This window comes from Geotrypetes seraphini, chromosome 13 (genome assembly GCF_902459505.1).
Source record: "Geotrypetes seraphini chromosome 13, aGeoSer1.1, whole genome shotgun sequence".
NCBI lineage: Eukaryota > Metazoa > Chordata > Amphibia > Gymnophiona > Dermophiidae > Geotrypetes > Geotrypetes seraphini.
In genome coordinates, this window is record NC_047096.1 from 58,526,445 (window position 1) to 58,552,765 (window position 26,321).

At 46.0% G+C, this 26,321-nt stretch overlaps 1 protein-coding gene across 5 annotated transcripts in view; it reads left to right on the forward strand.

Annotated features, from left to right (window-relative positions):
* Window positions 1-26,321, forward strand: part of LOC117347208 (next to BRCA1 gene 1 protein-like) — a 60,030-nt gene that overhangs the window by 25,792 nt on the left and 7,917 nt on the right. For 4 of the 5 annotated variants that reach the window (XM_033917806.1, XM_033917808.1, XM_033917811.1 and 1 more), the window contains 14 exons: window positions 12-74; window positions 3,971-4,045; window positions 5,558-5,775; window positions 6,040-6,207; window positions 7,846-8,055; window positions 15,286-15,445; window positions 16,903-17,193; window positions 17,804-17,962; window positions 18,090-18,165; window positions 22,481-22,591; window positions 22,831-22,977; window positions 23,529-23,901; window positions 25,240-25,334; window positions 25,941-25,995. In XM_033917806.1, coding sequence (XP_033773697.1) covers window positions 12-74; window positions 3,971-4,045; window positions 5,558-5,775; window positions 6,040-6,207; window positions 7,846-8,055; window positions 15,286-15,445; window positions 16,903-17,193; window positions 17,804-17,962; window positions 18,090-18,165; window positions 22,481-22,591; window positions 22,831-22,977; window positions 23,529-23,901; window positions 25,240-25,334; window positions 25,941-25,995 — 2,201 coding nt within the window. The remainder of the gene's footprint in view (window positions 1-11; window positions 75-3,970; window positions 4,046-5,557; window positions 5,776-6,039; window positions 6,208-7,845; window positions 8,056-15,285; window positions 15,446-16,902; window positions 17,194-17,803; window positions 17,963-18,089; window positions 18,166-22,480; window positions 22,592-22,830; window positions 22,978-23,528; window positions 23,902-25,239; window positions 25,335-25,940; window positions 25,996-26,321) is intronic. The other variant, XM_033917809.1, reaches the window with a different exon arrangement.

Sequence of the window (26,321 nt, forward strand, 5' to 3'; positions counted from 1 at the left end):
ACCACATTTAGTGCATTGTTGATTCATCCAGCCTTGTGCGAGCAAAGGGAGATGAAGCCGATGGAGTTTGTGAGGTATGTGAAAATGGTAATTTCAGCCTTGTGTCTTTCGCAACAGAGAGTGTGAAAATCTTTTCTAGCCTGCCCCAGGATCTGTTACTGCAGTTAGAATATGGTGTGAAGTGAACCCTTGAGTTTTGGAAAGTAAAATATATTCAGTATAACCAATATGAACCAGAAAAAAAGTGTTCTTAGAACACGTATAAGACCAATGTTTTAGACACATTTGAGGTGGGGAATCTCTCACAGTAATACAGTTAGCTTTGTGTTCAATGTTAGACAGTACATTATAAAGGAAATTCTGAAGCCTAGTTGCCGACATTTATACTTGTGTCACATGGGCAAATATTTTGAATATTACACTCAGGGTAGTGTAGAAGAGGGTCAAAGTGCATCAATCAAAATGGAGAAGAAATGGGCCTTCCACATTCAGGAAAAATCAAGAGATGTTTATTAGTGTAGGACCCGACACAGGCTGGGTTTCGGCCTAAAATGCCTGCCTCAGGGGTCCTTACAGTGAATTCAAGAGCACATAACTAATGAAGAAGCAGAAGGATTAGTTGCACACAAAGTTTAAAGGGTTAACCACAGGACAGCCTCTGATTTTTACTACTACCACTGCTTCTTATCATTTCTATAGCGCTGTCCAAACGCCGTCAGAAAAAAGTGCCAAACATTCTTAAAAAAACAAACAAACCACGGCCTGTGTCGGGTCCTACATTAATAAACATCTCTTGATTTTCCCAAATCTGCATGGCCCATAGTGGGGGGTTTTTCCTCCATTTTGAATATTACACTCACAGCATATATGTGTGCATACCTGTATACGTGCTAGCATGCTGAATGTCCCTAGCACATATTTGCAAGGGGGTGTACACAGGGGTGGAGCAGGTTCAGGACAGAGGTGGGGCTCCCGCTTAGGCAGGAAATTTACAGAATACTGAAAGGCACACGTGTCCCTGCCACATATAGGCACCTACGTTTAGGCCAGCTCTGTAGCTGGTCTAAATGCATAAATGCCAATACTGGGTTACAGTACGAGGGGGGCCGCTGAAAAGTTCTCAGGCCAACCAAGAAGAGAATGATGTGGAGCCATGAAACGTACAAGCTATTCCACACTTTTCTTGACACTTCTTGTTTCATTTCATATCATTGAAACAAAAACTGTCAAAAAAAGCGTGGAATAACTTGTAAGTTTCACGGCTCCACATCTTTCTTTTCATGGCTGGCCTGAACTTTTCAGCGGCCCCTCGTATTGTGATGTCATAATGTCTCATGCCACCAATGCCTAAGAGCCAGCTTCATTGGTGATGTCACAATGGCTTGGTTTCCCTATACTTGTACCCATTTACTAAATGCCTTTGTCTCATTGAAACAAAAAGTGTCAAGAAAAGTGTGAAATAACTTTCATGGCTCCACATCATTCTCTTCTTGGTTGACCTGAGAACTTTTCAGTGGCCCCTCATAATCTGTAACGGAACCTAGGCTCCTACTTTTTTGGCCTAATTGGGCCAAAATAAGAGGCACCCAGTTCCCTAAACTGAAATGCATCCATGCTGTGCTCTAGCTTCTTCTAATGATTTTAGGCTCATTTTTACTTGGGTTGCAAATTTATATACAGAATGAGGAACTGCCCATTAGGGGCTCCTCTGACGCGCTTACGGTGTTTTTATTCGATAACTTATGCGCTTGATATCTGTGATCAGGTGCCAAGGCGTGGAATGAAGGAGAAAGTGATTATGTATCAAAGCACTTCTATGCCCTGCTCTCACCACCTTTTTTTTGTTTTACTTTCAATTGGAGGATGTTTTTGTATGCAACACATCTTAAAATTTTCTCTCATTTTTGGTTGCAAGCACTTAGACAGACCAACACAGTATTTGCCTAAGTTTTAGGACCGGTGACAGTCGTTTATCCTTTCACCAGCCTAACCCGGTTTTTCTTATCAATTGCCAAAGGACCACTGATGAAGGCTGAGAATTGGCTGAAACATGGACCGTGTAGGGTCCGAGTCTCACTCATGTGAGCTTGTACTATCAGAGACACTCTTTGTACCTGAATAAATCCTGAGGTTGCTTTTATTTGTTTTTAACACGATTATGTGAATTAATAAACAATATTTCCTGAATTTGTGTTCCACTTTGTGCTTTCGTCTCTCGACCTTGTTGGCGGAATAATAATAATAATAAACAGTTTATATACCGCAAGGCTGTAAAGTTCTATGTGGTTTACAATAGTTAAAAAAAACAATAAAAGAAGTTGAACAGAACTAAAAAAGTTAAAAGCCAATAATTAGAGACACTAAAATGATCAAAATAGTACATAATCAAATTTTTACGAATACTGGTTCTCCTGCTTTTGCCTTTGGTTGATCTGCTTTCACCACCTCACATTGCCGAGAAACTGCTATATGTACTGTAGTGATCAGTTTTTCACTTTACAGTTTCTAGCATTTACCACATTTCTGTATCAAAACATAAGCTCTAGGCACTATTCTATAATGGGGGAATTTTGCAGTCAGTATCTGAAAATTCGGTAAAACTCTACACCCTTTATTTATAATTTTCTTCTGCAGAATTCCCCCATTTATAAGGGCTGGTATTTTCACCCCTCCCTCCCCCTTTCCCCCACCACTTCAGCAGTTTCCCATGCACCTTCAAGCAGATCTCCACCCATTCCCATGGTGCACACACACTCCATGTCTAAGCGCTAGTTCCCTCATACACTCCATCTACCTTTTTTCCAGTCCTCTTCCCAGCCCTCTTATAGGCCCCAACCCTATTTTTCAGCTCCTCCCATTCATTCTATATACAATTTTTCTAGGCCTCTCCCCACTCCCTTCCTGCACGCATTCCACTCCAATGCAGCATGAGGAGGAGTCGAACATCATGCCATTTCCTACTCCTCTGCCATCCCACATGGGCCTCCGTATAGCCACAAGGCTTAAAGGAATTGCCAAGAACCGAGGAAGCAGCCAGACCTGAAGCTGAGTGTCCAGGGAGGGAGAGAGGCAGCCAGAAGCGCACAGTACAAATACTCCAACACAGACAGCGTAGAATTCTGTGCAAATTCTGCTTTGTGCAGTAGTGCAGAATTCCTCCAGGAGTACATGTACATGACCAAATCGCTTAGTATATTCCTTTGAGTGGAGATTACGTGTGGGTGGAGCATGAGTAGGCCCTGACCATGGCAACTTATAGAATACTCTCAGTTGCGTGCATTATATGGCTCACTTTCATTTGAAAAGGAAGTTCCAGAACAAGAGAGCATAGGATGACGTTAAGAGGAGATAGGCTCAGAAGTAATCTAAGGAAATACTTTTTTACAGAAAGGGTGGTAGATACATGAAATAGTCTCCCAGTAGAGGTGGTTGAGACAAAGACTGTGTCTAAATTCAAGAAAGCATGGGACAGACATGTGGAATCTCTTAGGGAGAGGAGGAGATGGGCAGACTGGATGGGCCATTTGGCCTTTATCTACTGTCATGTTTCTATGTTTCACTTAGATGCACCAACTTTCCCAAGCCATTGACCTGTGGTAAGTGATCATGCCTAGATGTCAGCATGTAAATGCCAAGTTAGCCCTTCTAGAAATGGTGCTAAACACATCCACATGAGGTGTAGACTTGCCCTAATGTGCACATTATCTGCATAGTTTTGAGAAGGACAAGTTGGACTTGCCTGCTTGCCTTCCATTTTTTTGATGGTGATGGGGGGGGGGGGGAGAGTTGTATGTATTTACTGTTTAGAATGCACCTTTCCTGTGTGGCAAATAACATAGGTTGAATCCCTTGGATGGAAACGATCAACATTTTTGCCACCATCACCATCCAAGCAATTCATGGCATTTGATGACTATGAAATTGGGCTGTTTTTAAGAGCTGTGCTTTTCTTTGACTTATCTTTCTGCAGGAAAAGCCACTTATGGACCAAGATAACCACCCCAGTAAAAAACCTCCAAACTGGTTCACCAGTTACATGTTGAGGGTAGGTGTTTTAGTGCTTTGTGCAATAGACTGGCCTGTGGAGCTGACTGCTGTCCTCTTCCATTTGGAAGGTTTATTAAGGAGAGGAGAGCTTGGAGACTTAGGGAAATTGGCATATATGAGGCTTCTCTCCCCCACACACTTGTGTGTTTCTCTCTTCCCCTTCCTTCTGCCATGTCTCGCCAGGCAGGATGTGGTAGAAGGAAGACCCAGGGCTGGCCGAAAGCAAGGTAATGTTTAGAGGGCCGGGAGGGATGGAGAAAAAAGAGGGAGCAACACTGGATTAGGGGCTGGAGAAAGAATGGGAGAAATGTTAGTCCAAGAGAGAAGGAGGAGGAAGCTCTGGACCAGGTGAAGCACTGGCAGTGAGCTCAGGGGCCAGGAATGATTGATTTTTTTTTTTTTTTAAAGCCTGTTCTCCTAAAGGAGCTCAGAAGAGGTTAGTAATCAGGTACTCAAGCATTTTTCCCTATCTATCCCAGCAGGCTCACAGTCTGTCTAATGTACCTGGGGCAGTGGAAGATTTAGTGACTTGCCCAAGGTCACAAGGAACAGCACAGGGTTTGAACCCACCACCTCAGGGTGCTGAGGCTGTAGCTCTAATCACTAGGCCACACTCTTCCTGGGCCAGAGCCAGCCTGACTGAGCTAAAGCTTTCACGAGTTCTCCTCTCCATCAGGTCAGCAAAGAAACAGTGCTTGTGTTTGACTCTTATTTTCTGTATATCCGATGGACTAGCACTGCAGCCACAATTTCCTATTCTAATTACATTTCAGTTGGTTTAGATGATTTGCCAACATTTATTTCACTTTCACCAAATATGTTTTTGAAAACGGGTTTTGGAGATGAACTTTGATGCTGTGAATGGCAGAAACTGTTTCTGGTTTTTTTTTTTCCAAAATCTTTATTCATTTTAAAAACCAACAACAAGTGCAACATATTATCAAACAATTTACAAAATAAAGCAGCACTGTTTCTTAACTCTATGTTGGTTTTCAGACACTGGGGGGGGGGGGGGGTGTAGGGGAGAGAGGAGTGTGGAGCTGAGGTACTGGGGAATAGCATTATTAAAACAGGTTGAAGGGATAAAACACCCTGGAATCTTTTTTTTATTTTAAGAAAGAGTGGGTTCACTTTCAGAAAAGATTATCAGTAAGGCCCCCTTTTAAATTGCATTGGAGATCACGTAATGCAGGATCTGTAGTGTCACAAAACTGCAATTTAGGGAAAACCGTACTGATCAACTGTTTTTCTTTATTTCTTCTGCACATCCCAAACTCTTTTGAAGTTCATTCTGCAAATTACCTAACATCCTTGTTATATAATATTTGCAGTGATAATAAAACTGTGAAATAATATTAAATGAGTGAGGTTGGTTAAACTGTTGAATGAACAGAAATATTTTGTTTTTGAGAACTTGAAACACTTGAGAGGATGCGTGGGGAATGAAGTGAAATGTTTTTGTGTTCTATCTTTGTCTTATTTCTTGATCCTCTCACTTCCTTGTTATCAGTTTAGGGAGGAGGTGGTGCAGGACACAGTGGAAAAACTGGTTGGGAGATTCAGCAAAGTGCCCGACTTCCAGAATCGGCCAGAGGATACGTCCAGCAGCACTACATTAGTGTCCGTTCAGGCTCCAGACTCCCGGTCCATACAGAGCAACCCCTATGACTGGCTTCTAGTCTGCAGTAACTGTCAAAAACCAGTGATTGGAATACGCTACCAGTGCAGGTATGCATGGGCGTGTTGTGAGGGGCTCTTTTCACAGTTAAAAAAACAACAAAAACACGAGTGACTGATCTATAACCTCTATTTCCCATCAAATTCAGGTCCTGTGTCACTGGGTGTTTGGGTCAGCCACATAAAAATAGCTGAAAATGCTTAGTTAATTCACTGGAATAATTAATCAGTGCATTAAGGAACCTTACACATTATTTGTTGGCAATATCTTTAGAGAATGTAGAACTGATATTTTTTAAATATTTCTCCCGTCAGCATGTGTCCTATGTACAATATCTGTGAGACATGTGAAGGTGGAGTTTATGCCCATGACTTGAACCACAGCTTCCTGAAGCTGCGCAGACCTCTGCAGAGCACATCCAGTTCCTGCAGTCTCAGGCAGTGTCCTGCTCCCCGTCCTCCATCAAACCTGGAGCAAGTCAGGTAAGTGGCAAGAGCATCTTTTCTGCTGTGCTCAGGTGGGTGACTCAACACTGTGCTGAGTTTTCAAAAACTTATAAGGCTGGGAAGGACACTAGCTGAAGTCTGGGGGCCATATAGTATTTATGAAAACTTTTGTGAAAAAGAACAGCAAATGATGCCCTGAAACATGAAATTTAGTGGGTGCTTGCCTCCAGTATTAATTTACAAGGCAGTCTGTTGAAGGATTTCTTTTCATCCTACCAGAACAGTCCAGTCCAGAATGTGTGGGTTATGCTGGACAGAGACTGAAGAACTGGGATCCCTGTCTTTTATTAGCTACTGTGCAGTCTCACTTTCCAGTATTCTCTGCCTCCAGCAGATGGTAACGAATATTGCTTCATAATGTTGTGGTTCTTGGAAATTGCTAGTGAATCAGTAACCCAGTAGAGAAAGTGGGCAGAGAAGAATCCATTTCTCCTCTTTACAGAGTTAGGGGTCATGATTCATACAGTTCTGTCCTTTCTCCATTTCAGTTGAATCCGTTTTTCAATCTTACCTCTTTTAGGATTGTGGAGAAAATTTTAAGACCCTGCATCTCCTGGATATTCACTGGGTCTTAATGAAATAACTGGAGGTTACTAATGAGTTTCTTAGGTCACATAGATTATTTGCTCTTTATGGCAGAGTGCGAAAGATACAGGCAATGTCCAAGGCTACTGTTGCCAGGTGGTGCAAGAAAATATTTCTTCCATTTATACTTTGTTGAGTAAAATGGGTTCCCAGGGTTTGAAAGTGCATGAAAACATATATAGCAATATCTTGAGTTGAGTTGGATTCAGTGTTGCAAGAGGATTATTTATAAAGCAGTGACTTGGTCTTCACATCATACCTTTCCAAACACTATAGACTTGGTCTAGCTGCTACTCCTGGTGGAATTCTGGGTAAAAAATACCCAAACACTGCGCACAAAATCTGCAAATTCTGCAAGCTTTTTTGACATTTAAACAATATATTTGCTCATTTTTATCCAGAATTTCAGTACAATTCAGTATTTTCATTCAATTATATGAGAAAACAAAGAGCAGAAAGTATCAAATTGAACAATGAAAAACTTCTCTTTGCATCTGTGGAGTTGGAGACGGCATTTATACAACTGAAGGCCAGGCTACAATGTGAACAAAAATCCCCCAGATACCTATTACGGTCAACATTCTCTCCCAGAAAACATCTCTCACTCTCTCTCTCCTATCCTCCATGAGTCAGCATTTATCAACCCATCCCTCCCCAGCCAGCATCTCTCTCACCCTTGTTCCCTTGAGCCAGCATCTCTTACCCTCTCTCCACCATATCCTTTCTGAGCCTGCATATCTCTCACCCCTGACCCCCTGAGCCAGCATTTCACTCTCTCCCCTCTCCTTCCCAGCCAGCACTTCTCCCCATTCTCTCCAATCCAGCATCTCTTTCTCTCCCCCTCCTCTCCTCAAGCCAGCATTTCCATTTTCTTGCAACTGATTATTACCATGTTAACCTGCACTAGATTTCTCTTAAAATTTGGGGGACTGGTTATCTCATTGTATTTTTGCTTTTAATGTTAATGGTGACATGCTGAACATAACTTTTTATATATATTTCCTTCTTCCTTTCCACCTATGATCACAGGCTCCAGAAACAGATGGACAAATCACTACTGAAAGCTGAGAAGCAGAGGCTGAGAGCAGAGAAGAAAGAACGCAAGGCAGAAGTCAGAGAGCTGAAGAAACAGCTGAAACTACACCGAAAGATGCGCCTCTGGGACTCCTTCCACAGCCCAGAGCAGGCTTCAGAACTGGCTGCAGCCAAACATGAGAACCAGCGGCCCGCAATACTAGCGTAAGGACCAAAAGGGAGGAAGCCACAGACATGCACGCATCTGTTTGGCTACTTTTATGCTGGTTTTACAGAAAGACGTAGCCAATAACCTGTGAATCTGGGTTGCCTTCTGCGATCATAAGTTCAAAAATCAGTCATGCAAGTACTAACTCAGTACAGCAGAAACTTCCTCATTAGAGACATCGGTCTTCTCCTTTGGAAGACCAATTGACTTGACCAGGATCTGCAGAACAGAGTGAAAGCTAAGCTATGCAGAGTGTTCAGGTCTCTTTCAGTCATGACAATATTTATATGAAATAGGTTCTACAGCAAAGGACAGAGTGATTCACCTGGGTACACAGAGTCCCTTTTCCATAGTCTACATAGTAACATAGTAAATGATGGCAGAAAAAGACCCAAATGGTCCATCCAGTCTGTCCAACCATACATGCTCCATAGATCAATCATTTAATTTAAATGGTCCTTTCTTTAGCACTCTCCAGACCAGTAGAGGTTAACTTTACGAATGGGTATATATCTAATCATGACCAGCAGGTGGAGACTGAAAACAAAACTTTGGGACAGTATATACTATCCTCCCTTCTCTATTTCCCTCAGTCTTCTTTCAGTCTCCAGCAGGTGTTGAGTGATCTGTACCCATCTCTCTTGGTAGGGCTGTTGGAATTTGTTTAGGGGTTTATTGTCCCTGTTTTTGGCCGGACGGAGCTTGGTCGGGCCCTGTTTGGGGGTCCGTCCGACCTCGGGGGTGTCAAACCCGGCGGGTCACGAGCGGGGTCCCTCCCCCCACTTCCTCCACCTCCCCACATTTTTTTAGAGGAGCCTCAGCAGTAAGCCTTGCCCCCTAAGTCAAGCAAGGCATATTGCTTCGAGAGCCTGTGGAGTCTGTTCTGTAAAAAAAAAAAAATAAAATAAAAAATCCTGAGGTAGTGCTGGTCTGAAGGGTTGTTTCCCTTTAAGAAAACTGTATTTTACTGTATTTTTTCATGTAACCAGCACTTTTTTATAGCTAGGTCGCGTCTGGAGCAATTGTGCCCTTCTCCGGGGGAGTAGGCCACAATTTTAGTCCAGCCGCGAGGCACTCGCGGCCGGCCTGAACTCGGCGGTTTGGGTCGGTGAGGTGGTGGAGCTCCGTCGGCAGCGGCTGCAGGCGCCCAGAGCTCCCCGCCGATGGTGCCTCGCGAGTCGGCTTGGAGCAGTGGGGAAGCCCGGTCTTCCACAACCGCCCACGGAGGGATTCCCCGAAGGATTCCCTCTCAGCTGATTTTTTGACAGCTGATGCCGACTTGCCTGTCTTAGCGGCTGAGACTGTTCAGTCTTCTCAGCCGCTACAGGCCATGGAGGGAGCATTTTTGGCGGGAACTTCGCCATTTTCTTTGTCTGGCCCCTCCATTTTGTCTGCAACCTCAGGTGACCTTCCCCCTGTATGGCGAACACAGGGGCAGGTTTCAGCATGGACCCCTGCTGGGGCAGGGAGTCCCTGGGGACCCCCAGGGGTTTTTTGCCCCCAATTTATTTTCTTTCTTTGTGCGGACTTTTGGGGGTCCCACGTGCGCCTGGGGGGTTTCGGGGGGGGTTTCCCTCCGCGCCCCCTATGGCTTTGCCTCCCTCTTTTCGTTTGGCGTCCCCTCTTCCTCCTCCCTCATCCAAGCGCCCGCGGGGGGGCTTGGATTGCGAATTGGTGGGCGGAGGAGCGTGTTGGCCTGGTTGAGGACCTGGCTGCTTTGGCGGGCTTCCAGGATCCTCTAGAGGGGACGCCTGTTGGCAGCGGGGCGGCGGGTTTCCCGTCTTCCAGAGCAGATGCGTCCGTGGTGCGCTTTTTTATTCAGAGGGATGAGCTTTTAGACCTGTGTAGCAGGTCTCCTTGGTGCTGCATTTTTGCAGTGGCGCCGCCGGAGACCCCGCGTATGGGGGCCCCTCTGCTTCAGGGGGTCTGTCCTGGTTCCCGCTCTTTTCCTGTGCGTCAGGATTTGCGGGATTTTGTGTTGGCGCAGTGGCCTATGGGCGCAGTTTCGTTTGGTGTGCGCCTTGGCTCTTGGGTATCCCGTCCCGGAGGGAGGTAGGGCTACCTTAATTTCGCCAATGGGAACGCGGTGGTCTCGGCACTTCCTAAGCGGCATACCGTGCCTGTTATGGACGGTTCTGCTCTTAGGGTCTCGGAGGCGCGTGCGTTAGAGACTCTTCTTAAGTATGATTTTGATGTCTCTGCCTTTGGGGTCCAGGCGGCTGTTTGTGGGGAGCTAGTCGCGCGCGCCGTGTTTCGGTGGGCTGAGCGTGTCCTGGATCGGGAGTCTGATGACTGGTCTCTAGTGGATCAGGAGGTAGCGAAGATTGCGATGGCTGCCTCGTTCCTCTCAGATGCTCTTTATGACTTGGTGCGGATTTCGGCTAAGTCTATGGCATGGCCGCGCGGCGTATTTTGTGGCTGCGCGCTTGGGCGGCGGATTCTGCGTCCAAAGCTAAGTTTACTAAAGTTCCCTTTAGGGGGTCTTTTTGTTTGGAGAGGAATTAGATGAGTTGATTCAGACTCTGACGGACTCGAAGGTGCCCCGTCTGCCTGAGGACCGTGCCCGCCCTGCGTCTAGGTGTGGGGCTGCCCGGGGGCGTTTGCGGGAATTTCGCAAGTATCGCCCGGGGCGTGGGGCTGCTTCTTTCCCGGCTCAGGGTTTTTCCCGGGGTCGGTTCTTCCAGCGCATGCAGCCCTTTCGGGGGGCCCGTCGGGGGGCAGGGAATCCCTCCGCCGGTTCCCCCGCTTCCCGTCCTGCGCAATGATTCCTTGCCGGCGCCCCCTTTGGTTCCGGTGGGGGCCCGGCTGCGCAAATTTTTCCCCAAATGGGCCGAGATCGCGTCCGATCAGTGGGTCCTTGAGGTGGTGCGGGACGGTTACGCTCTGGAGTTTACCCGCTCTCTGCCGGACCTTTTCCTCGCTTCTCCATGTCAGACTCCATGGAAGACGCAGGCTTTTCGTCAGACCCTTCAGCGTTTGCTAGATCTCGAGGCAGTGGTGCCGGTGTCCCCTACGGAGTGGGGCACCGGCAGGTACTCCATTTACTTTGTGGTGGCCATAAAGGAGGGGACCTTTCGGCCCATCCTGGATTTGAAAGGGGTCAACAGAGCTCTCAAGATTCCGTCTTTCCGCATGGAAACGCTGCGGTCGGTCATTCTGGCGGTTCAGCCAGGGGAGTTTCTTACGTCTCTCGATCTGACGGAGGCCTACTTGCAGGTTCCAATTCGGGCCTCTCATCAGCACTTCCTTCGCTTTGCGATCTTGGGGCGGCACTTTCAGTTCTGTGCGCTTCCCTTTGGTCTGGCCACGGCTCCTCGGACGTTCACCACGGTAATGGTGGTCGTCGCGGCAGCCTTGCGGTCGGTGGGCATCCTGGTTCACCCCTACCTGGACGACTGGTTGATTCGGGCAAAGTCGTTGCAGGAGAGCTCCCGGGTTACGGCTCGGGTGGTGGAGTTTCTCCGGTCGCTGGGCTGGGTGGTCAACCTTTCCAAGAGTCGGTTGGTCCCGGCTCAGCGTCTGGAGTGCCTTGGGGTTATGTTCGACATCTCCTTGGGGAAGGTCTTCCTTCCAGAGGCCCGGGTGAGCAAGTTGCAATCTAAGATTCGCCTGCTTTTGGCGTCCCGGGGTCCTCGGGCGCGAGATTTCCTCCAAGTCCTGGGGTCAATGGCGGCGTCCCTGGACGTGGTGAGGTGGGCGCGGGCCCACATGCGTCCTCTTCAGTATGCTCTGCTCCGGAGGTGGTCTCCCCGGAGGCAAGATTTGGATGTTCCGGTTCCCCTGCGAGGCTTGGCGCACTGCAGTCTGCGCTGGTGGCTCCGGACCCCTCACCTGGTTCAGGGGGTGGGTCTGGATCTCCCGCAGTGGACGGTGCTCCTTACGGATGCGAGTCTCCTCGGTTGGGGGGCTCAGTTTATGGGCCACTCAGCTCGGGGCACCTGGTCCGCGGAGGAGGCCTCCTGGTCGATCAACGAGTTGGAGACCAGAGCGGTCAGGCTGGCGCTGTTAGCTTTCCACTCCCTTTTGCTGGGCAAGTCGGTCAGAGTCCTGTCGGACAATGCCACGGCGGTGGCTTATGTCAATCGTCAGGGGGGCACCAAGAGCACTCCTGTGGCGCAGGAGGCGGCTCGGCTCATGGTTTGGGCGGAGTCCCATCTTCTGGACCTCTCGGCTTCTCATATAGCCGGGGTAGAAAATGTTCAGGCAGACTTCCTCAGTCGTCACTTCCTGGATCCAGGAGAGTGGTTTCTCGGCGCCGGAGCGTTTCGGTTGATAGTGCAAGATTGGGGGCAGCCCCTGATGGACCTGATGGCCACGAGTGGCAACGCCTAAGTGCCCCGCTTCTTCAGTCGTCGCAGGGAAGGGCTGGCCGAGGGTCTGGATGCTCTGGTCCAGCCGTGGCCAACGGAGGGGCTGTTGTATGTGTTCCCTCCTTGGCCGCTGGTGGGCAGAGTGCTTCTTCGCATTGTTCACCATCCGGGTTTGGTGGTGCTGGTGGCTCCGGATTGGCCTCGACGTCCGTGGTATGCGGATCTGGTGAGGCACCTGGTGGCGGTTCCTCTTCCTCTGCCTCTCTCGGACGACCTTCTGATGCAGGGTCCCATTCCCTTGTTCGACCCGTCTCTCTTCTGTCTTACGGCGTGGCTCTTGAAAGGGGTCGCCTTAGCAAGAAGGGATATTCAGACAAGGTGATCGCTACACTGTTGGGGTCCCGGAGGCTTTCTACCTCTCGGGCTTATGTGCGGGTTGGGCGTCTCTTTGAGGAATGGTGTCGGGCGCGGGGAGTGACCTCTTTTCGCGCTTCTCTGCCTAACATTCTAGAGTTCTTGCAGGATGGCCTGGATAGAGGCCTGGCTTGGTCTTCTCTCCGGGTTCATCTTGCGGCCCTGTCGACCTTTCGAGGGTTGGTGTCAGGTCAGCGTTTATCGGCTCTTCCTGATGTGATTCGGTTTCTGCGGGCGGCCAAGTTGCTTAGGCCTCCCCTACGGCCCTCGGTTCCCTCTTGGGATCTTAATCTGGTTCTCTCTGTTTTGGTGCGCCCGCCTTTCGAGCCCTTGGACGACTGTTCTTTGAAGGACCTTACTTTGAAGGCGGTCTTTTTGGTGGCCATTACTTCTGCTAGGCGTATTTCTGAGCTGCAGGCTTTCTCTTGTAGGGCTCCCTTCTTGGAGTTGTCTAGGGAGCGGGTCGTCTTGCGGCCTGTTCCTTCCTTTCTGCCGAAGGTTGTTTCTCCTTTTCATGTCAATCAATCGGTGGTTCTCCCGGTCTTGGGTGGTCGGGAGGGCTCTTCTGAGCAACGGCAGCTGCGCAAGTTGGATGTCGGTCGGGTCCTTCGCTCTGATGTGCAGCGGACCCAGGAATTCCGGAAGTCCGATCATCTCTTTGTCCTCCTGGCTGGTCCTCGTCGGGGAGCTGGCGCTTCTAAGGCTACTATTGCGCGCTGGATCAAGGAGACGATTGCTTCCGCTTATCTTCTGAAACAGCAGCCTGTTCCGGAGTTTCTCAAGGCTCATTCCACTCGGGGTCAGGCGGCTTCTTGGGCTGAGTCGTCGCTCGTGCCTCCGGTGGATATTTGTAAGGCTGCGGTTTGGTCCTCCTTGTATTCTTTTGTTAGACATTATCGGGTAGATGTTCAGGCGCGTCGGGACGCGGTGTTCGGTGAGCGTGTTCTGGTATCGGCCCTTCGGGGGTCCCGCCCGTGAGAGGGACTGCTTTGGTACGTCCCATTCGTAAAGTTAACCTCTACTGGTCTGGAGAGTGCTAAAGAAGGAGAAATTAGGTTCTTACCTGCTAATTTACTTTCTTTTAGCTTCTCCAGACCAGTAGAGGTCCCCACCCTGTCTGTTGTTGTTGTTGTTGTTGGGGCTGTTTTCGCGGGCAGTTTTTGTTTTTTGCTGCGGGTTCTAGTATTTTTCTAGGGCCGGGGAGAATTAAAGAACAGCGGCTGTGGCTCGGCTGGCTTAGCTGGCGAGCTGTGGGGACATTTTCCTTCGGGTATTTCTCCTCTGCATTTTCCAACAGCATTTGGGTATGTTATTTGTTACTCCTGTTCGGAGTATTGTTTTCTTCCTGTTTTCCAGTTCTTGGTTCTGCTTGGCTATTCGGCAGACTGAGGGAAATAGAGAAGGGAGGATAGTATATACTGTCCCAAAGTTTTGTTTTCAGTCTCCACCTGCTGGTCATGATTAGATATATACCCATTCGTAAAGTTAACCTCTACTGGTCTGGAGAAGCTAAAAGAAAGTAAATTAGCAGGTAAGAACCTAATTTCTCCTTTTCTTAGATATTTGTGGGCCAGAAACCCTGCCCGGTAGTGTGCTTAGGTTCTATCTATTGGAGTCTCCGTCAAAGCTCACTCCAGCTCTTCTTAACCATCCCAGTCATCAAAGCCCTCCCCAGCCCATCCTCAACTGAATGTCCATATAAGGGACACAAACCGTGCAAGTCTGCCTTAGTTCCTTCAGTTTATACCCATTATTTTCTGATTAGAGATCCTCTGTGTTCATCCCACACTTGTTTGAACTCTGTCATCATTTTCTTCTCCACCACCTCCCTCGGAAGCACATTCCACGCATCAGCCACCCTCTCCGTCTGCTGTCTATTGCAGTAAAGGGAGATTAAGGAACTTGCAGAAGGATAGGCTCATGGAATGGGAAGGTGAAGATGTCCAGCTGGTATTGACAAGTGTGTAAATTAATGTAACTGTTGTAGGCTGGCTTGGTGGCTGAGTGGCAGTGCTGTGCATTGCCATGCAGAGAATCCCAATTGGGTTTGCCACCACTCTGGTTGACTGAGGCTAGAGATTCTGCATTCACAGATTCTGATGAGGAGTTGTTAAGGTTGACACTAGTGCCCAGATTCAGAGTCAGGCATCCCTGAAGGAGTTTATGCTCCTGACTCCCAGCAAGGAAGATCAACTGGGGCAAAATCCCCGGGTAGTTATGAATAAGGGCTCACGGTGCCAGCCCTGCCCCCTCCCATCCTGGTTCTGTTGACCTAGAAGAAAAAAGGAGACAGGTTAAAAAAAAAAAAAAAAGGTACTCTAGCTATAATTGTGTCTTTTATAAAACATATTTTTCTGTTTTAATATTAATATGGTTCCAAATTTATATTGAAATAGGAAAAGTTCTAGATATGATCACTAATTAATAGGAAATGTTAGGATCTCTGAGGTAGAGTTAGGTTTAGAAATTAAAAAACCCTTTAATACTCTGCTGTGTCTCCAGGGATCCCCTACAACCCTCCTCCCCCATCATCCCCATGCTGGGGGCGGTGTTTGTAGATGAGAACCTGCCTGATGGGACCCACCTACAGCCAGGCACAAAGTTCATCAAGCACTGGCAGATGAAGAACACGGGCAACGTGAACTGGAGCTCTGACACCAAGGTAAAAATGACAAACCTACCTCATACACACCAGCTAACAAAGTGGGACAACAGCAGAAGGCCACTACGTGCCCTGGGATTGGTGGAGGTTGGAACTGTTGCCTCAGCACCCAGTGACCCTGGGCAAGTCACTTAATCCTCCATAGCCCCAGGTACCATAGTTAGATTGTGAGGCCTCCGACACAGATAGGGAAAATGGTTAGAATACCTGACTATTACTCAATGCAAACTGCCTTGGGTGAATCTCCTCAATAAATAAGTAAATTGGTAGCATGGAATGTTCCTACTATTTGGATTTCTGCCAGGTACTTGTGACCTAGATTGGCCACGGAGGAGACAGGATGCTAGTTGGATCATTGGTTGGACCCATTATGTATCTGCCAACCAGAACAAGAGTTGTAAACTCTGCCTTATCATTTTCTTTCCTTTAGTTCAGCAGCCCTCCCGGCAATGTCAGTGTTTTGAACACACTAGAAGTAACAGTAGGATTTCTGCATATGGTATTTTACAAAACCTTCAAAAAAGAAACAAAAACCCTACTCTTCAAAAAATACATAAAACCAATAGAACACAACCAGACATGCCCCTTATCAAATTAGAAAATGTTCAAACTATTCCTTAGAACTTCTTATTCCTTAACAATATGTACTTCTTAATATCATACAATTCTAATGTAATCCGCCTTGAACCGCAGGGTAAAGGCGGAATAGAAATCACTAATGTAATGTAATGTTCCTTTCATATTGCAGAAAAAAAAGCAAAAAGTATAAATAATTGATTTAAAAAAAAGTAGTTTAGGTACTACAACTCACGTAAAAGGAAAGATTTATATTATTGTATTGTGACTCAAAATACTGAGGAGCTATAACTGCATAACCCTCTAATAGGACATATCTCACAGCTCTTGTCCTCTGTCTCCATCTGCTGGTTGGTGGATTGGTTTGGTAGGATTATAGGAAAGAAAAATAACAAGATTTAATTCCTCATTTTTATTTCCACTATTGCCAAGGGGAGACTGCTGCATCCGTCTTGGTATTTCCTAGGTTGTTCTTGTATCTGGGTCATTTTGAATCTCATACCCCAGGAGGAGGAGGGACTTTGGAGACCCCTGTCATACCCTAAGCCTCTGTAAAAGGGAAAATAATTAACTATATTTTATTTTCTTGTCTTTATTAATTATGGACTGAAAAAAATTCACACTGTTTACACTTCACTCTATCATTTGTCAGTGATAAGATCGCTTGATAAATGGTGGGAAAAGTCGTGAATATATTTGAGACTTGCAAAGGGTTTGAAAAGTCCTGTTGTTTAGTTATAAAACATTGATTTTCTCAAGATGCTAAACCTTGATTGTGTGTTTAAAAACACACATTGATTACATCAAGATCAAAAACCCATTATCAGTGTCTGAATTCAGTTTTGTAGTATTTGCCTTCTGTATTTTTTTATTTACTGCAGCTGAAATTTATGTGGGGGAATTTGACGCTGGCTTCCTCTGCTAGAAAGGACGTGTGTGTCCCATCTCTGCACCCCGGGCAAGTGGGTATCCTGTCGGTGGAGTTCATCGCACCTGCCCTTGAAGGGACCTACACATCCCACTGGCGTCTTGCACACATGGGGGAACAGTTTGGCCCCCGCATCTGGTGTAGCATCGTTGTGGATTCTTTTCTTTCCTTGGACTGTCTGGAGTTGAATGAAAAATCTTTATTTAATTCAAGTAAAACAGACAATACATCTTGCGGACAAATGGTAAGCATTGTCTTTGCATCTCCTTGTCACAGTCCATCGCCACTAATCCCAAGATGTGGTGTAGTTCATTGGTATAAGATACTGGTATTTATAGTAAATTGCATATAGGTTAGAGGTCTGCACGGGAACGGGGATCGTGGGAATCCAGCGGGTCCCGTGGGTGTCCCACAGGAATCCCCCCTAACCCACGGGACTCCCACGGGGACCCCCCTCTAGCCAACGGGACTTCCACAGGGATGGAAGGCTTTGGAAGCAGGGTTGGTCCATATAATATAATGGACACGTCAGCCTTAGTAAAAGAGGGGGTTTATAAGTTAATTACCTGAACAGAAAACAAAAAAAGGGTTCCACCAAAGAGATTCCACAAGGAAAACAGCAAAAGAAACTGTGGAATTGATGATCCTGTCAGAAGGAATTGCTGCTTTTTATGGGGACGGGCGGGGATGGGTTGGGATGGAGAGGATCCTGGCGGGGACGGGTAGGATTTCTGTCCCCATGCAACTCTCTAATATAGGTACAATGATTCCCTTTCTTAAGAGCTTAAAATTGATGTTCATGCCTTCCTGTGACCACTCATAATCAACTAATGCTGTTTTTCTTTTTGAATCTGGCTCAGGAGGCTTCTTCTGAGTTCAAAGCAGGAAAAGAGCCAGTGGACGATGGAATCAATGAGCCGCAGCTGCCCTTGGCACCCATCCCCCTGAAGATTAACAATATGCTGGGTGATGAGGAGATATTTATCTCATCCGTAGATCTGCTTACTGCCCAGGTAAGAGACTACCTTCCACTTCACCCTCCCTGAATGAGCTCAGAGCCTGCTAGCTGGCCTAGGAATATTTTACAGGGCTTTGTGGGAGGTGTGGGAGAGTACGTGATCTGTGTCTTTGTTTTTTTAGGACTTGCTTTCATTTGAGCTGCTGGACATCAACATTGTTCAGGAATTGGAGCGGGTGCCTCACAACACACCCGTTGGTAAGAAAGAACTTGCACCCTTGGCACCAAATTTCAGTCTTGCTGGCTCTGCACCACCTGCGTCTCACCCCCATGCTTAAACCCAGCCTAGCTCTTCTATTCTGTGTTCTAACGCTGATATTCAAATAAAGATAAGAACATAAGAGTTGCCATACTGAGGCAGACCAAAAGTCCATCAAGCCCAGTATCCTGTTCCCAAGTACCTGGCAAGATCCCAAAAGAGTAAAACAGATTTTATGCTGCTTATCCTAGAAATAAGCGGTGATTCTCCCAAGTTCATCTTAATAATTGCATATAGACTTTTCTTTGAGGAAATTATCCCCAAATTTTTAAAATCTTGCTTAACTAACTGCTTTTACCATATTCTCTGGTAACAAATGCCAGAGTTAAATTGCACATTGAATAAAGAAATATGTTCTAAATGTACTACTTAGTAGCTTCATTGCATGCCTTTAGTCCTTATATTTACTCTTTTCAAAAATATGTGATTCATGTCTTCCCATTTCCACTCCATTCAATATTTTGTCGACCTCTGTCATATCTCCCCTCAGCAATCTCCAAGGTGTAAAGCCTTACCGCATTAGCCTTTCCTCTTCACCTTTTCTAATTTTGCTATATCTTTTTTTGAAATGCAGTGACCAAAATTACACACAGTGTTCAAGGTGTGGTTGCGCCATGGAGCGGTACAAAGGCATTATAATGTTCTCCATTCCTTTCCTAACACTCCTAATTCCTTCCATTCTCTTTGCTTCCTTAGCCGCTACAGCTCACTGAGCAGAGGGTTTTCAACATATCATCAATGATGACACATAGATCCTAGACACTGCCCTCTAAGCTGAGTTGGAGTCCTCCACCAACAGTCTTGCCATTGGGGGGTGCTGTTTTCAATAGTGAGGGGCAGGCAACCTGCCTTTTCCTAGCGATTGAAAAACCATCATTAAAGAATCACCCCCCACTGACAGCAATGCAGTTGGAGGTCTCCTGGTTAACTTAGAGGGAACAGTGATCCTAGACTTATTATTTATGAATACATACAATTAGGTCCTATTCAAAAGAACTTTTCCTCTGTCAGGCTTAAAATAAAGTCCTAAAAAGTTTAATTTGAAAGGGAAAAATTCTAGAATTGTTTATTATATTATGTACTATGCACCATATTATTGGCAGCAATGTTATGTGGTGACTTGTCACATCTGCTGAGGCATGTCCATGCTGCAAATGGCCATTGGGGGTGCTTCTTCGCTCAAGAATTTATAAACTCTGAACTTCACTGATAATAGTAATTTTTATTTTTGTTGTTCCTTTTTTTTAATTAAGTATACAGTGTTCCACACAGGCATTTAATAAATAAACTGAGTGCCCTTGGTATGGGCCCCAAAATGACAAAATGGGTCAGAAACTGGTTGAGTGTCACAGGGTAGTAATCAATGGCGATCGCTCTGAGGAAAGGGATGTTTCCAGTGGTATACATCAAGGTTCGGTTCCTGGGCCTGGTTTTTTTTTTAAACATCTTTGTAAGTGATACTGAAGGGTGACAACAAAAGCTAGAAGGGTGCTAAGGTGCATGGAGAGGGGTAGGAGGTATTGATCCCCCTGTATAAGACTTTGGTGAGACCTCATTAGAATATTGTGTACAATTCTGGAGGCTGCAACTTCAAAAAGATAAAAAGGATGGAATTGGTCCTGAGGAAGGCTACTAAAATGGTCGGTGAACTTCGTCATAAGGTGTATGGAGACAGACTTAAAGATCTCAAAATATATACTTTGGAGGAAAGGCGGGAGAGGGGAGATATGATAGAGACTTTTAAATACCTATATGGCATAAATGCGCATGAGTCGTGTGTCTTTCATTTGAAAGGAATCTGCGGAATGAGAGGGCATAGGATTAAGTTAAGAGGTAACATAAGAACATAAGCAATGCCTCCGCTGGGTCAGACCCGAGGTCCATCGTGCCCAGCAGTCCGCTCATGCGGCGGCCCAACAGGTCCAGGACCTGTGCAGTAATCTTCTATCTATACCCCTCTATCCCCTTTTCCAGCAGGAAATTGTCCAATCCTTTCTTAAACCCCAGTACCGTACTCTGCCCTATTACGTCCTCTGGAAGCGCATTCCAGGTGTCCACGACACGTTGGGTAAAGAAAAACTTCCTAGCATTCATTTTGAATCTGTCCCCTTTCAACTTTTCCGAATGCCCTCTTGTTCTTTTATTTTTTGAGAGTTTGAAGAATCTGTCCCTCTCTACTCTCTCTATGCCCTTCATGATCTTGTAAGTCTCTATCATGTCCCCTCTAAGTCTCCTCTTCTCCAAGGAAAAGAGACCCAGCTTCTCCAATCTCTCAGCGTATGAAAGGTTTTCCATACCTTTTATCAGATGTGTCGCTCTCCTCTGAACCCTCTCGAGTAACGCCATATCCTTCTTAAGGTACGACGACCAATATTGGACGCAGTACTCCAGAGCGGACGCACCATCGCCCGATACAATGGCAGGATAACTTTTTTCGTTCTGTTTGTAATACCCTTCTTGATTATACCTAGCATTCTATTCGCTTTCTTAGCGGCCGCTGCGTACTGTGCGGTCAGCTTCATTGTCATGTCCACCATTACCCCCAAGTCCCTTTCTTGGGTACTCTCATTCAATAATATCCCTCCCATTGTATAGCTGTACCTCGAGTTTCTGCTTCCCACATGTAATACTTTAAATTTCTCAACGTTGAACTTCATCTGCCATCTCGTCGCCCATTCCCCTAGTTTGTTCAAGTCTCTTTGCAATTCTTCGTAGTCCTCTTTAGTCCGAGCTCCACTAAATAGTTTGGTGTCGTCCGCAAATTTTATTATCTCACAGTTCGTCCCTGTTTCTAGATCATTTATGAAGATATTAAATAGCAGCGGCCCGAGCACCGAGCCCTGCGGGACACCACTCGTGCAGTGTTCCCTCTAAGCTGCGCTGGCGTGCGCTGGCGCACAAAATATTGCATCGCAGCGCACATGTTTCACGTCACAGCGCATGGCGTACGGAGATGGCAGGGCGGCGAGAGGAGAATCGGGCGAGTTGGCGCTGGCGCCTGATATTTGTAGCGCACAGCGAAAAAAATTTTGCCCACAACACCCGCCCGCTTAGAGGGAGCACTGCTCGTGACCCTCCTCCAGTCGGAGTAGTGACCCTTCACTCCTACCCTTTGTTTTCTACCCTCCAACCAGTTTCTGATCCATCTATGTACGTCTCCTTCCACCCCATGGTTCTTCAGTTTCCGGAGTAGACGTTCATGGGGCACCTTGTCAAAGGCTTTTTGGAAATCTAGATATATGATGTCTATGGGGTCTCCTTTGTCCATCCGTTTGTTAATCCCTTCAAAGAAGTGCAATAAGTTCATTAGGCACAATCTCCCCTTGCAGAAACCATGTTGGCTGGTTACCAGAGTAATGTAAGGGTGGTAGATGCCTGGAATAGTCTCCCGGTAGTGGTGGAGACAAAGACTGTGTCTGAATTGAAGAAAGTATGGAACAGGCACGTTGGATCGCTTAAGGAAAGGAGGAATAGTGGGTGTTATGGATGGGCAGACTGGATGGTCCATTTGGCCTTTATGTGCCATCATGTTTTTCTGTTTCTATGAATATTTCAAAATTCAAATTGAATATAAGATAATATAAACATATACAGTATAAACGGTTTTTAAAGCACGAAGTTCTAAGGGAGTAAGACAATTCAACAGGCTAAGAGAAACTCTGCCAGCCTCTGCTCACCCTACTCAAAGAAATCCCTTTTCCTATTTGTCTTAGAAAGCTTTTTCTTTCCTACACTTGTACCATTCAGTGAGAATTGTCTGCCTTCTTTCAAAGTGATATGTCCTGCCATTAATTACCATGTTGCTATAGCAGCCCAGCTCTGTCCTTTCTTATCTCCTAGTCCCTGGCTAGGTTAAGAACATAAGAATTGCCATACTAGGACAGACAGAAGGTCCATCAAGCCCAGTATCCTGTTTCCAACAATGGCCAACCCAGGTCCCAACCTTGCTAGATTCCACATAAATTCTTCAGTGCAAGGGAAATTTGGAACAGTCCAAGGGGAATTTTTGAAAAGGTCCTCATTCCATAAGCCAAGGAATATTCTTTATTAATTTCTTTGTGGGAGGCTTCAGGCCTGCAACAGCCTATATATAGCACTTTAGAACACTATATAAAATTATTTCTATAACTCAGGCAGGAAATGTGTTTGGTTTGGTTTGGTTTTTTTTATTTTGCTTTAAATTGTTGCTGAAAATTGCTATAGGACTTCTATCTCCTTGCCCTGATTTGTAATCGGTTTTTTTCCTTTCTTTAGATATGACTCCTTGTATGTCCCCTCTGCCACAGGACAGTCCTCTGTCTGAGAAACCAGGGCTGGATCAAATTGAAGAGGAGACTGAGGGACCTGGATTTAAACCTCTGTCTGGTAAGGAGGTGCCTTGTCAGGTGTATGGGAATGTATAAGCTAAGCCAGTCCTGATTTTTACTCTATTCCATGTAGGTCCTGCTTATCTTACAGATATCCGTATGGAAATCTCAACTATATCACTCTTGGAGAGATTTCCTCCTTTAAATATATAAATCCATCCCATGATATTCTAGAAGGAGAAGAACTGCCCTTCCTCTGAAGTAAAATTCACAGGGGGACATAATTTGCTTTTGCAGATTTTCCTGTAGCCAAAGCAGCCATACAGGAAGAGGGGGAGGAGGACATCAGCAGCACCCAGTTTGTGTGTGAAACCGTGATCCGTTCCCTGACTCTAGATGCAGCACCTGATCACAAACCCCCGCAGAAGACTAAGTGCCAGCAGAGTGAGTATTAACACAGTCGTGTGGCCCCCGTTTCTTCCCTGAGCTGGAAGGTGTCCTCCTCTGACTGAGATTAGGCCAGTCTACAAAGTACAATAGAAGTGAGGGGTATCTGGGACTGTATTTAAACTTCACCCCTTTTAGTTTGGCCAAATTGCCTTACTTTCTTTGTAGTTCTCGGGAGTTCTGTTGTATTCTTTCTGCTTGGGATCTCAGTATATATAATTTTTTGTCCTTTTTATTGCCCTCCAGCTTTGATGCTCTCTTCCAATCCAGATGGCATACCCAGGTGACTCAGAATCCCCCTGACCTCCCAGGATATGCCATTTATCTTGTCCATTGGCTGGAAAAGGCCATTGTAATAGCAGGAGCCCTTTTGCTTTGCTCACAAGGTCTGTGTTACTGAGAGACATTTCTTTTTCTGCAAACCAGTCCCATCCTGGGGCAGATTTGCTGAAATAATACTTCTGACAGTGTTTTGGTTGGCAGGGATGCTGGTTTTACTTACAGGAAAATCCAGTTGCTGAGGTGATTTATATGGTTTCTTTAACTAGGTGAGAACATAAACCTCTTAGCCTTGAAGATGTCTGAACATGGTGTAGAACTGGGACAAGAAGAGGATGAGGACAACGTGAAGGACGAAGTTCAAAGCCAAGGATCTTCTGCCTCTTCCGAGGATTACGTCATCATCCTTCCGGAGTGCTTTGACACCAGCCGCCCCTTGGGCGAATCTATGTACAGCTCTGCCCTGTCTGAGGCAGGCACAGTAGAAGCGGGACAGGCTGTGGAAGGTGCTAAGGTCACTGCAGCAGTAGCATGCATTCGGCCTGAGGCTCACAGCATCAATGATATCCTCATGACTTCTCAGACCTTGGATCAAGTGCCTCTCACACCAGAGGTGGTCACCCCATCACCTCAGCTACAGCAGTAAGTTTTCCTCTGCCTGCTGCTTATGAAGGGCAAGTCCATTCCTTCACTGTCACGTGTCCTTTTCATACACACAGAACACATTCAAAGCCAGAAAGCTCAAATTAGCCAGTATTCCACGAGAAATGTCTGTCTGAACATAGAAATACAGACCCAAAAATCAAATCCTCCCTGCCTAACGTCCAGGAAGGAGCATCCCCAAGCGGGCTGCAGGAACTATCCCCAATACCATAGCCCATACCAAAAACAACCCCTCTCCCCTCGTACCCCCCTTCCATCCCATCCCATTGGCTCTGGCTGTTGGAGGAGTGACTAATGCAAGCATCTAAATGTTGTCTCTCCCTTTAAAAGAGAGACTTCTGATAACTGTATTGGTAAACATTTTCTTAGTCAAAATCCTTTCCACCTTTACCTAAAAAGACCCCAGCAACACAAAGAAATCTCCATCATCCTAAAATTTCTTTGGCTACTTCAGCATATACAGTACAGATTAGTGGCTGTGTCCTGCATTGTGCATAGGTTGAAGTACATATGGAATTGATCTATAACACCTACACAGGTCTTTAAAGCTTCCTGCATTCTGTAGGCAATAGTTCTGTCCTCGGTATTTGGCCGACACCCAGTTGCATCAAACTTGTATCACTTAATATCATATTGAAAGTTAAATGTCTTCAGATTAGCTGAGAATTGTATCTGACTTGCAGCTCAGTCAATAGTCTGTGTATAACAAAAAGCAAGCACTGGGGCTAATGTCGGGGGAGGGAGATAACAAGGGCAATTTGCTGGGACCTACCCTCCACAAGAACACACATAGGTGTTTTGCTGTTGGCCTGAAAAAAAAAATGCAACCTAGCAAAGGACTTTAGATGGCAGCAAAATCCAGAAAAGTCAACACAAAGCCCATCAGAGGACAGCGCTCATAGACTCTGCAGCAATCTTGTCCTCATCTCCAGTATGACTTCCTGTTACTATGAATACTGATGTGAGAGGCAGGGCCTGTGAACAAGTGTTACCCCAATCCCCACACTGACTTTTTTTGGTATCACTTCCATGGGTTTAATGACCTCTGCCAGGCCTGGGACCTTCAAAATGAGGGTACAAGAGAAGGAAAGGGATTGTGTAGAAGGAGAAGAGAGTTCAAGAGCTGAGGTCAAAATGGAGAAGGGAGATGAGGTAGAGGAGGCAGTGGCAGTCTCGCCCTGTGAGAGGGGGAAGAGAGAGGACCCAGATGAGTGCATTCATCTGATCAGTATCATGCATGAAGCAAATGCAAAATAAGTGTCCCTTTCTATTCTTGAGTAGCTCTTGCCAGGTCTTGACATGTTTCTCTTTCTGAAGGAACTTGACGCCTCTTCTGGATTTCCCTCCTTCTGAACCAGAATTGCCAGTTGTGGAAGAGATCCAACCTTGTGCTGGGCAGCTGCCAAAAGAAGGTAGAAGCTTCTATTTGGAGTTCCTGAAAAGATTTTTGGTATAGGGGGTCTTGGCCACATTGCAGGGCAGTAGGGGAGATCCATGCGACATGGAGTCTCTTGCAGCAGAAGAGAGTGCTGAAGGATTTTGGCCTGTTGAAGAAGCTTCCTTCCCAACTGCTGGCCAGAAGGATACCAGTTCTTTGGTGATGCCACTATAGCCGACACTAAGGTCACTATCTGGCAAAATAAGGCCCAGTTTGGTTGGAAAGAAGCCATCAGAGTGGAGGAATAGCCTAATGGTAACCCTGGTTCAAATCTCCCTTTGGCTCTGTGATTTTGATTGGAAAAAGGCAGATGTCTCTCTCCACAAAAGTAGTTGGGAATTACAGGCCAGTAATGAATGTTTGCAACTCTGCTCTATGTTCATGGTGGAAGAATCGGCGTGAGTCCTTATAATAGCTATTTTGATACTTTTGAACAGATGGATATTTATTTTGGCTAAACAAACATTCTTGGAAAAGAAGTGATAGATTTTAAGGCCATATATATATATTTATTAAATTTTTTTGACATTGGAGGTGTGTTGACTTGTTTGCCAAGACTAACCTTTTATTTCTTTCATAGACTCCAATAGGGAGGAAGATCATGGATCAGAACAGACCTGCTTTGAACATTCAAGGTAACTTTTTTTTTCTCTCGAGTTTAAGAACATAAGAATTGCCGTACTGGGACAGATCGAAGGTCCGTCAAACCCAGTATCTTATCTCCAGCCCAGGTCACTGGTACCTAGCAAGATCCAAGGAGTAAAATAGTTCTTATGCTGCTTATCATAGAAATAAACAGTGGATTTCCCCAAGTCATTCTCAATAATTGCCTATGGACTTCTCTCTCTGGAAATTATCCAATCTTTTTTTTTTTTTTTTAAACCCTGCTAATCTAACTGATTTCATATCCCTTGTTGCCAGAACTTGTAATAAATGCACTACAGGACTTTTGCCCCAAGAA